This window comes from Mauremys reevesii, linkage group 9 (genome assembly GCF_016161935.1).
Source record: "Mauremys reevesii isolate NIE-2019 linkage group 9, ASM1616193v1, whole genome shotgun sequence".
NCBI classification, from domain to species: Eukaryota; Metazoa; Chordata; order Testudines; family Geoemydidae; genus Mauremys; species Mauremys reevesii.
The window spans coordinates 11,026,091-11,038,011 of record NC_052631.1 but is presented as its reverse complement, the minus strand read 5'-3'; the positions used below and the strand labels follow the sequence as shown (position 1 = coordinate 11,038,011).

Sequence of the window (11,921 nt, the reverse complement as noted above, 5' to 3'; positions counted from 1 at the left end):
GTACTTCAAATGTATGTGTTGTCTGTAACAACGGGACAGATGTTTGCCCAATTTTGAGGCGTTTCAACCAAATCTTCTGAGAGGGCTTTAGATGTTTAGGTGTTGATTATGTTCTGAAAATTCTCCTAATGCTTTGCTACAACTACCACAAAAAAGGCATGTCCTAGCAACATCAAGTGAGGCTTATTTGAAAGGTCTTGGGGATGTCTGCAAGACCAGTTGTGAGAACAGGAAAAGCAAATTTGAGAAGTTATTTACTGATGAAGTAAGAACATCAGAAAGGCTCCTTAGGCTCCAGTCCTACTGATGGCTCTTGTAAAGGTAGAGTTTCATTTTTTTTTAAAAGTAAGCCTTTTCTTTGCCGTGATAGCAGCTGCTTTATATTTCAAAGGGAGATCTATTAAAAGGATTTTTTTAAAAAGGGGGGGGAGGGTTGAGGGGAGATCACAGCCTAACCTATAACAAGGTTCAGACTCAAGGAATTCTGTACAAAGCTGACAATGCTGCTTCTTTCCTATCTCCATGCTTGTTTGAGTTGCTGCATGACCCTAGTAACAAAGTGCTCACATCATGGCCTTTGTGAAGGGAGATATTCCTGTTAAGATGTTACACCTATTAAACGGTAATCTAGACCTGGAGGAATTTGATAATCTAAGTGAAACAACTGGACAAGACCCTACTTCAGGTCACATGATGACGAGACCTTAACAAGTGGTGAACCCACTGACCCATCTGGATATATAATTTGCTGTTTACTTTCTTTAAAACATCTTGTAAAGAAAAATAAGAGGGCAAAGATGTGAGATTATGTATTATTTTCTTTAACCTACAGCAGGAAGCTAAGCATGAAGGGAGGGCTGGGGAAGTCCCAGAATAGCTTTAGCAGTATTACTGCTTTCTTTATCATATGATGCTCTCAGCCTAGCTTCAACTTTTTATCTTGTTGCTCAGAGCTCAGGTAGAACTGAGCTCTATAGAGAATGAGCGTTTTTCCTCCATTTACAGCCCTTGTCATGCCCAGCGGAACCAGGGCTGGCTCCAGTTTTTTTGCTGCCCCAAGCGGCGGAAAAAAGAAAAGGGGGTGGGGAAGCTGCCTGCTGCCGAAGTGCCGCCGAGGACTACAAGTGGAGTGATTGAGTTGCCGCTAAAGAAGGAGAGGGACCTGAAGGACCCGCTGCCGAATTGCCGCCGCAGTAATGTATGGAGTGCTGCCCCTTTCTATTAGCCACCCCAGGAACCTGCTTCCTTCACTGGTGCCGGCCCTGAGTGGAAAACAGTTCCATTGGCCAGGACCCTTTTGGGGCCTTGCAGGGGGAGAAAGCTGCCTTGAGTTAATGAGATTTTTTTTCAAAGATGCATAAGGGATTTGGCTATTCAATTCCTATTAAAATTAATAGGACCAGGGTGTTCAAATCCTCTGGGTGTCTTTGAAGAGCTCAGCCATAAATTATGCAACTTTTAAAATACATAGGATAAGTAACTTATCATGTAGCTAAAATATGGAACACTTAAATACATATACAGCCACCTGTGGGTTGAAACCTGGCAGCTATTTTTCATCCTAGTGTGACTATATTTGAGAAGAGGTACAGAATATCCTATTCAGTTGCTGGAATGTAGATAGAATGCATTTATCAAAATAAGGATTTGGCCGGGATCCTATAGTTAACATCCTGTCTCTTGTGAAAAGTGCCATTGGATATTCAGTGACCACCCAATAGATTAACATATTCCATAAGAGAGAGGCTGTCCTTTGTCAGCTGTAGCTTCTGCTCATGAGAAGTAAGCTAAAGCTTTAAAACATAAATCCATAAAATACTTTAACCTCCCAATGCCTGACACAACGGTACCCATTTTGGTTAGCACCTCTAGGAACTATGGGAATACAAATAGTGGTCATACTTCATAGTAAGGTTCCATTTATAAACTGTTAGTAAATGATTAATATTTTGGTAAAGGGTTAATCATTATTAGTCTAACAGCTCCCACTGTTAGCTCCTGGAGGAGCTATGATTTCCTCCCTCCCCCCCCCCCCCGAGTTGCATACCATCCTGGACCCACAATGATACATAACTTAATACAGTATAGTCCCCAAAAATATTGTATGCAGTTGCAGTATCTGTCACAGGTTATTTTATAATCAAATATAACACTTTGCACAGATGTACACATACATGTCTATAGCATCTATTAATCATTTATTACCCTTTATAAAACATTTAGAAATGGAACATTTATTATTTGATCACACTTTATATTAATTTTCTGGTAATTTCTGTTGTGCACACAAATTAAGCAAAGCTTGCCAGGACAATGTAGTTCACGCAAGGGTACAAACAAAGGAAGACCCTTTCTTTCAGACTGATTTGATAGATGCATGATCATCTTTTTTGCACCCTGGGTAGCTGGAATTTGTGTCGCCTTGTAAATTACCTACTAGTCTCTCTTCCACCCACCTAAGACCAAGTGGCTTGTGAATAATTTATAAATGTGCTTTTTGACCTGGGCTAAATAGGCTAAAATTGTTCATGATATGGTTTTATACCAAAGAGTAAAGGAAGTTTTAGCTGCTCCGTTATTGATGCATATAAATTAGTGGCATCTGGTTTTGCTTACCCAACCAGCAATTTAAAGGGTCAAAGACACTCCATTTGGGTCTGGTAACTAATCTGTGCAGACAAGAAGTATGTTAATACGCTGAGAAAAAGCTGATTACCTTTTTTTAAAGATTTCTGTATATAGTTTTTCCCAGTTTTATAATCTCTGCCATAACTCGCATTCTTGCTAAGTGTCTGCTCCAGTCCCTATGGAGTCTTTCCATTCATTTCAATGGCAGCTGAATCCAACCCAAATCAGGGGTGCATAAATTAAATGATTACTCAGGCACTCATAATTTAGTCAAGAACCTGTAAACTCTGGAGTAGTTAAGTAGTACCATCTAAGATGTTCTCTGACCCTCCATAGAGACCTAGAAGGGTAAGTCCCAGCCACTTCCCCAGTGTATTGGGGAAGAGAGGTCCACCACTGGCTATTAGCCAAGATGGACAGGGATGCAACCCTATGCTCTGGGCATCCCTAGCCTCTAACTGCCTGAAGCTGGGAGTGAATGACAGGGGATGGATTACTCAATAATTGCCCTCTTCTTTTAATTCCCTCTGAAACAGCTTGTTGAAAGACAGGATACTGGGCTAGATGGACCATTGGTCTGACCAGTATGGCTGCTCTTAATAGAGGATTCCCAATAAAAATTGAACCAAAAAAGAAAATATTCCATTCATTTATGCTCTTGGTATTTTCATCATCTCGGGAAATTTCTGTGTATAAAAATCAAGCAAACAAGAATGGAATAAAGCTTTCTTGAAACCTGGGGCCTGCATCCTAAAGTGGTGAAAATGATCATATGAGCCTACAATCCATTTCAGTTGCAAAGGCAAGTCCAACAACTATAGGGATAGTGCTGTGGTGAAAAAAATTCATCTAAGACATAAATATTGCAAACCGGGCTCATTGCACAATTTACAGGCCAGGAGAAAGCTATAGTACTTGGAAATCTTCCAACTGTCGCTGCTTAAGTCGCTAGAATTCAAAACATAACATTCTATAACCATTATCTGTACATTGAGCCATCCAGCTCTTCATATATTGCTACAGCACACTGTGGCTCTTAGAGATTTGTGATGTCACAATGCAGATATCTAAAGTGGCTTTGGTTTGCAACAAATATTAAGCAATAACTATTTTCAAAATTAAAAGAAGCACACAGATAACTGGGACAAAATCTGAATTGATTTTCCATTGATAATTGAGATCTTCAGTCGTGATACAGGAGCTGTAAAGAAAAGAGACAGCATCTTAAAGGAGATATCTACAAGTTAATAAAAGTAACAAGTTTATAACAAAACTGTAATGAATCAGACTTAATCCAGAAGCCACTACACAATTTGCTCCAAAATTCTAAAGTTAAAAATGAAATCAATAGCAAAACTCCCCTTTACTTAAATAGGGCTAGGATTTCACCCTAGGTGGGGCTGTTTCCGGACCATTTTGGAGGGCTAATCCTGAGATGTGTTGAGCACCTTGAGTTTCAGTTATCAACTTAATGGGAGGCGATGGCACTTAGCAACTCACAGACGGTGCAGAGCACCTGAAATAATTGGGTTCTAAATTATACCCTGGTAAATGGCAGATAAAAGTGCCTAGATCAGACATGGGCAAACTACAGCCCGCGGTCCACATCTGGCCTGCGGGACTGTCCTGCCTGGCCCCCAAGCTCCTGGCCTGGGAGGCTAGCCCCCGGTGCCTCTCCTGCTGTCCATCGTCCCCTACAGCCTCAGCTCGATCCACCGCCGGCGCAGTGCTGTGGGCAGCGCAGCTGCAGAGCCCGGCCTGACCTGGTCTCTGTGTGTGGTGGCGGTGTGGTCCGGCTCCAGCCAGGCAGTGTAGCTGTAGCGCTGCCAGCCACCAGTGCTCCAAGCAGTGCGGTAAGAGGTCATAGAGCAGTAGGGGTTGGATAGAGGGCAGGGGAGTTTGAGGTGGTAGTTAGGGGACAGGAGTGTGGATAGGGGTTGGGGCGGTCGGGGGAGAACAGAAGGTTGAAGGGGGGCAGGGGTCCCAGTGGGGTAGTCAGGAAGGAGCGGGGTTGGATGGGGCAGCGGGGGACAGTCAGGGGCAGGGGTTCCAGGGGCAGTCAGGGGATAGGGAGAAGGGTTTGTTGGATGGGGCAGGGGGCCATCAGGAATTAAAGGAGGGGTTGGATGGGGCGGCAGGAGTCCGGGCACAGTCAGGGGACAGGGAGCGGAGTGTGTGTGGATGAGGCAGTGGTTCCAGGGGGGCCATCAGGGAACGGGGGGGTTGGATGGTGCAGATAGGAGGTGGGGGCCGGGCCACAACCCCGTCCCCTAACCAGCCCTCCATACAATTTACAAAACCCGATGCAGCCCTCAGGCCAAAAAGTTTGCCTGACCCTGGCCTAGATCATTAAATACAGTAATAGACTGTTTTGTTCACAAAGTGTTTGTTTTATTAGTATAGTACACGATCAAAGTTTAAACTTTTTTTTAAATGAGAAACAGACATGTCCTGGGTGGATTGTTTGCTCTGGTGGGTTTTTTTGTTTGTATGTTTTTTACAAAAACAAACAATCAGAAACTTGGTGAAAGTCTCTGTTGATCTTAGCAAGCTGGGAGTTTTCCCATTGATTTCAATAGGACCAGGATTTCACCCTAACAGTTTTCAGCTTTGTTATTAGGCCCAAACTTTGTTGTTCATCAACAACATAGATAACAGCCCAGATTTAACAATATGGTTCTCCTTGTATGCTCAAATACAAAATGAGAGAGTCTGTCCATCCATCCCCTCACATCACCTCCTAAGATAGGAAATAGAAGGCAGTTCTCCTACCACTGTCTTGACCCAGCAGCAAAATTTCTCCACCTCCTCTTGTACCCAGCTTTCTCTTCCTGACACCCAGCAGCACTAGTTCCCCTGACACTCCGCACCCACCGCTCCCAGACCCTCTCCCTGCACTAGGGCCATAGATGAAGTCAGGCTCAGTGGCAGGGAAAGTCTATGTTCTCAGCCCCCACCCCCCACGCGCTCTCTCACAGATTCCCCAAGTGCCTAGCCCTGGGGGAAAAAAAAACACATATGTCTAGGGTATTGGTGCTGATGGACCACCACTAACATTTAATTATTGCGAAAAAAGAACTATTGTAAAGGGTAAACTAGAGGGGGGAGCACCAGGACAGCATGTGTCTAGGGGTAGGACACTAGACTGGGGCTCAAACCTAAGTTCTATTCCTGGTTCTGCTTCTGACCTTTTGTATAATTGTGAGTAAATCACTTCACCTCTGAGTGCCTGTTTTCCCCTCCCACCTTTGTCTGTCTCATCTAGTTAGACTGTAAGCTCTCAGAGCAGGGAATGGTTCTTCCTATGTATTTGTACAGCACTTAGCAGAAATATTATTTGTAGGGCTGTCAAGCAATTAATCACAATGTTAAATAATAGAATACCACATTTCAATATTTTTTTTTGATGTTTTCTACATTCTCAGGTATATTGATTTCAGTTATAACACAGAATACAACGTGTACAGTGCTCTCTTAATGTATTTTTAAAGTGCAAATATTTGTAATAAAAAATTTTCAATTCCCCTAGTACAAGTACTGTGGTGCAATCTCTTTATCATGAAAGTTGAATTTACAAATGTAGAATTATGTACAAAAAAATAACTGCAATAAAAAACAAAACAATGTAAAACTTTAGAGACTACAAACCCACTCAGTCCTATTTCTTGTTCAGCCAATTGCTCAGACAAACAAGTTTGTTTACATTTGCAGGAGATAATGCTGCCTGCTTCTTGTTCACAGTATTACCTGAAAGTGAGAACAGGTGTTCTCATGGCACTGTTGTAGCCGGCGTTGCAAGATATTTACATGCCAGATGCACTAAAGATTCATATATCCCTTCATGCTTCAACCACCATTACAGAGGACATGCGTCCATGCTGATGATGGGTTCTGCTCTATAACAATCCAAAGCAGTGTGGACCGATGCATGTTCATTTTCATCATCTGAGTCAGATGCCACCAGCAGAAGGTTAATTTTCTTTTTTCGTGGTTCAGATTCTGTAGTTTCCACATCGGAGTGTCGCTCTTAAGATTTCTGAAAGCATGCCCCACACCTCATCCCTCTCAGATTTTAGAAGGCACTTCAGATTCTTAAACCTTGGGTCAAGTGCTGTAGCTATCTTTAGAAATCTCATATTGGTACCTTCTTTGCGTTTTGTCAAATCTGCAGCAAAAGTGTTCTTAAAATGAACATGTGCTGAGTCATCATCCGAGACGGCTAGAACATGAAATATACGGCAGAATGCAGGTAAAGTAAAGCCGGAGACCTACAATTCTCCCCTAAGGAATTCAGTCACAAATTTAATTAATGGATTTTTTTTTTAACGAGCATCATCAGCATGGAAATGTCCTCTGGAATGGTGGTCGATGCATGAAGGGGCATTCGAATGTTTAGAATATCTGGCACATAAATACCTTGCAATGCCAGCTACAAAAGTCCTATGCAAATGCCTGTTCTCACTTTCTGGTGACGTAAATAAGAAGAGGGCAGCATTATCTCCCGTAAATGTAAACAAACTTTTTTGTCTTAGCGATCGGCTGAATGAGAAGTAGGACTGAGTGGACGTCTAGGCTCTAAAGTTTTGCATTGTTTTGTTTTTGAGTGCAGTTATGTAACAAAAAAGTCTACATTTGTAAGTTGCACTTTCCCGATAAAGAGATTGAACTACAGTAGATGTATGAGGTAAACTGAAAAATACTGTTTCTTTTGGGTTTTTTACAGTACAAATATTTGAAACAAAATATATTGATTTCAGTTACAACACCAAATACAAAGTGTACACTGCTCACTTTATATTTGAAAATGTAGAAAAACATCCAAAAATATTTAATAAATTTCAATTGGTATTGTTAAACAATGCGATTAAAACTGATTAGTCACAATTAATTTTGAGTTAATTGTGTGAGTTACTGGTGATTAAGTGACAGCCCTAATTATTTATATTAAAGTAGCACTTATAGGACTCAACTGAAATTAGGCCTGTTTTGCTAACAGCAGGGCAGCTACTGCTCTTCTCCATGGCATGGATAAGTAGTGCTCTCCATAGCTCCTTGGCAGTTGGAGGAACACCTCCCCATCTTATTCCACTCTTTCCGTCCACTGGATATTGTAGCAATTTTTAGACTGGTTGCAATCTAACCTTAGTATCTATATAATAAGATTTCAGGATTACCACTTGGAAGCCTAGAATATCTGTTGTCAGTGTGCAGCAAGGGAAACCACAGCAAGCCTGGCTGATAGCTCTTTTTGTTTAGAATATCACCCCCATCAATCATCAGCCATTTTTTTAAACTTGTAAATTTCCCCTTAATCAAAATGGCCACCATTTCCTATCACTGTCAGTGGGCCTGAAGTCTGCAAGATGGCCACCATTTCCCTACACTCAGTGTGCAGGTGAAAGTGAGGCTGCCCTTAATAAAATTGGCTACCACCTCCCACTGTTTAACTGAATGGAAGCTATGTCCACAGGCAAACTAACCATGGCTCTATGGTTCAAGGGGCTAGACAGGACCCAGGGACCAAAAGGACTTATCAGACCCACTGTGAATGGGGTAAGTGAGGAGGAGCAGGGCCGTGGCTGGAGCAAGAGGCGGCTTTAGAGGTGCAAGGGGATGTGAGAGCCAGAGGAAGGCAGGGAGTGAGTGGGGTGCAAAACACAGTTATGGAGGTATTGGATGGCAGCTTCCCCCTGCTAAACTCTCATGAATTGATTGCAAGTGCTGCAGGATTTTGGCACATGCAGGAGAAGCTGTCATGATAAGAGCAACTCCTCCACCTGATAAAGTGGGTTTTAGCCCACGAAAGCTTATGCCCAAATAAATGTGTTAGTCTCTAAAGTGCTACAAGTACTCTTCATTCTTTTTCCTCCAATCTTGTGATTTTTTTCAGGGCTGTGCACATGGGGAAGCTATGAGTGAGAGCCTGTAGGCTGACTTCACAGTTGGCCCTAGTGCAGAGAAAAAGTCCCAGAGCAGGGGGAAGGAGGAGTCAGGGAAATAGTGTTGCTGGTCCCAGACCGAGAAAGCTTGGGGGAGCAGGAGGCAGAGAAGTGTTGCTGCTAGGTTGAGACAGTACATGGGGAACTGCCTTCCATTTCCTCTCTTAGGGGTGAGATGAGGGTAACTGGAATCTCCCTCTGAGCAGCTAAGGAGATGTGTGTATTAAAGGTTGACTTTTCAACCTGAAATTATCTTCCTCACATTCACAGATGAATAAAGGGAGTTTAAAAGTCCAAAGCCAGACTATAGTGAACACATACTTCAGCAATGAGTAAATTGGTAAAGTAGTATACCAAGATTGGTGAAACATACCTTGGTAATAAGTTTCATATTCAAATCGATATGGCACTCAAGTGTGCAACCATTTGTCTGACACACTGAAAACGGGTACATGCTTTCAACAGTAATGAAACGTGTCGTTTAAAATTGTATGAAAACATGGATAAATATCCTAAGTAATTTTACCAATGGGAAGGAGATGGGTATGTTTGAGTTAGGTGGTATAAGCCAAAGTTGTCACATGAGCATACATTGTCAAACTGCAATGTGCATGTTTTGGATTTGTATTCATTCTCTGTTTAATATTTTCTTGCGGCAGTCAGTCACACATGACTTTACAAATTACACCCATACAAATAGCATGGCCTTTCTGCTAGTTAAGCAAACATTGGACTGTTCAGTGCATTGCCATGAAATTTCATTTCACGTTAGACACACGTATTGATATATATATAGTTTTCACTGTTTTAAAAGAGCTAAACAGGAGCCTATTTAGAATAGAGAGAAGCTCCGGCCACAAGCAAACCACAATTGGGTCATAAGTCTCAAAGCTGCGAAAAACAGGATGAACTGTCTGAATTTGCTGGGTCTTTTCTGTGCTTTTTCTGAAAGGTGTGAAAATATATGAGCCAAGCTACAGAAGACGGTAAAGTGAAATGTTCAGCTGATAAATTGTGCTTTGCAACTAAACAAAGGAGTTAATGGCAGATTTCAGGCAGTTACATTTTATCCACAAAAGACATGATGTTAGATATGGAAGCCATCCTGAAGTACTCTAGTTATAAATAATAAACATACATTTATCCTCTCAGTAGACTAAAATATGCAAAATATAATGCAGTGAAGCCATTGCATGCTTTGTGATCGAACTGGCAGGATAGTTTGTTTATTTTGAGGGGTGAGGGGGGGACACTGAGGCGGGGAGCTCCATTAATATTAAAGCATTAATGTCAAGTTTCCCCTCAAAATATTCAAAACCACCTTTGCCTGGCTTCCATTTCATTTTGGGCCCAATTCCAAGTGCCATGAGTGTTTCCCATTCCCCCTACCCAGCTTTTGGATGAAGGGAGCAAGGAGTGAGGATGTCACAAGCATTCATGCTCCATCTCCTGCAGAGCCTGCCTTATCCATGTGCAGCAACACTGTCCACTCCCCAATTCCCATGTACTCTTCCTCACCTGCCCATACTCTGCTCCCATGTCTTTTTCCCCCAATTCCAACTCCTGTGTATTGTAACTGTGTGCCACTTCCCCAGACCCAGAATGCCATATTTCTATTCTTCCATCTCTGTTCTGTTCCCATGCCTCCTGCACCCAACTCTTCTCCTCTTCAGCCAACTCCCTTATGTAGCTCTTGTGACCCATGCCGCTTATGTGCTCCATGCTTAGACTTACCCATGGTAATCCTGATGCACCCTCACATGTTGTCTGTTCAGAACTTCAGGGCCGCTCGTATTGCCTGGCAGGCTGCTCTCTTGACCTCTAGAGCCCGCTGAGGCCAGCCTGACTGGTAGACAGCCACCTGAACCTGTACCTCTTGCTCTGTCCCCTCATGGCCTGGCAACAAATCACAACAGAAGACTCCATCCAGCAGGCACTTCAGCCACTGCAGTGCCTTCACCTCCTGCTCCAGATCCAGCTCTGGGTCTTCTTGCACAATCACCCCAACCAGGGCCACTGGGATATAGTAGATACAGTGCTTCAGCTGTTGTAGCATCTCCAGCAATCGGTCTAGCCCCACCCAGCCTGTCAAAGAGGAGGCTCTGCACAGGAAGAAGATAAGCTGTGAGTAGATTCTGTCCTGTTGCCCGGAACAGCCAAGTTCATGGAGTGAGAGGCCTCTCTCAGCCCTGCGGCTGGTCGCTTGATTACAGGCCACAGTGCTAGTCACGCGGAATGCTGGTATGGGGAACCTAGCAAACACTTCCTGTTGGAACTCTTCCACTGTGTGGTGGCTCAGCAATTCCCCGACCAGGTGTACATTACCCCCTATCATAAACTGTAGGGTCACAAACTCCAATTCTGTCTTCTCATTTTGGGGAAGAGCAGAAGTGGCAACCACTGCCAACAGGTCCTTCACTAACTTCATGCCCACTTCCTGGCCTTCCCGAGCCTGCTCAGTGACCTCTGCCTGGGCTCCTCCATCCAGCTCTGTGACTTCCACCTGGGCTCCTCCATCCAGCTCCATCATCTTTCCTTTGTCTCCTCCAGCCTGCTCCATGACCTCTGCCTGGGCTCTTCCACCCAACTCCATGATCTTCCCTCGGGTTCCCCCAGCCTGCTCTGTGACTTCCTCCCAGGCTCTTCCATCCAGCTCCATGATCTTCCTTTGAGCTCCCATAGCTGACTCTGTGATTTCCTCCTGGAGTCTTCCATCCAGCTCCATGATCTGTCCTCGGGTTCCCCCAGCCTGCTGCATGACCTCCTCCCAAGCTCCCCCTTCTTGCTCCATACACCTCTCCTGAGTTCCTCCATTCATCTCCATAATGTCCACTCGGGCTCTTCCCTCCTGTTCTGCATTCTTCTGGCTCCCTTTCTCCTCTCTCCATTTCTCCATGTCCTCCCACCTCTGACTCTTGATTACTTGTTGCTAGCCATGTGGACCCTTTTGTGTCACAATACACACCCACCTGACTCACTCCTCCAGTGAGGCTGAAGTTACACATCCTCATTCTCCTTCATAGCCTTACATTGGCTTGTTCCCAAAAGCCTTTTTCAGATCAATAAATAGGCAAAGGTAGATAATGTGAAACTTTTCCTTGACCAAAAAAATCAATTACACCCTTTGGATTAAAAAAAAGAAATAGGCCCATTCTACAAAAAGGAACTGAAGGATCCACCTTGACACACAGTCCTGCCAATGTGATATCTGAGAGAACAAGAAAAAGAAAACAAGGAAAATACTTTTGGAGAAAGGAAACAGACTCCAGTACAGCCTCACAATATCTGGCCTCCATCTTGTTACCAAATCAGAAATAGATAGCATTAAAAAATGGGCACGTGTAGTCTAAGATC

The 11,921-nt window shown here is 43.5% G+C and overlaps 1 protein-coding gene across 1 annotated transcript; it reads right to left on the bottom strand.

Annotated features, from left to right (window-relative positions):
* Positions 1–2,181: 2,181 nt before the first annotated feature.
* Positions 2,182–11,522, bottom strand: LOC120372130. Its single transcript, XM_039488907.1, has 2 exons — positions 10,302–11,522; positions 2,182–3,829 (listed from the first exon to the last, which is right to left on the bottom strand). Exon 1 carries the CDS (start codon positions 11,461–11,463, stop codon positions 10,339–10,341), a length of 1,125 nt encoding a protein of 374 aa, XP_039344841.1. The 5' UTR covers positions 11,464–11,522; the 3' UTR covers positions 2,182–3,829; positions 10,302–10,338.
* Between the last annotated feature and the right edge of the window lie 399 nt (positions 11,523–11,921).

Coding starts and splice junctions, on each gene's coding strand:
- LOC120372130 (XM_039488907.1), bottom strand. CDS start 11,463: ATGGAGAAATGGAGAGAGGAGAAAGGGAGCCAGAAGAATGCAGAACAG.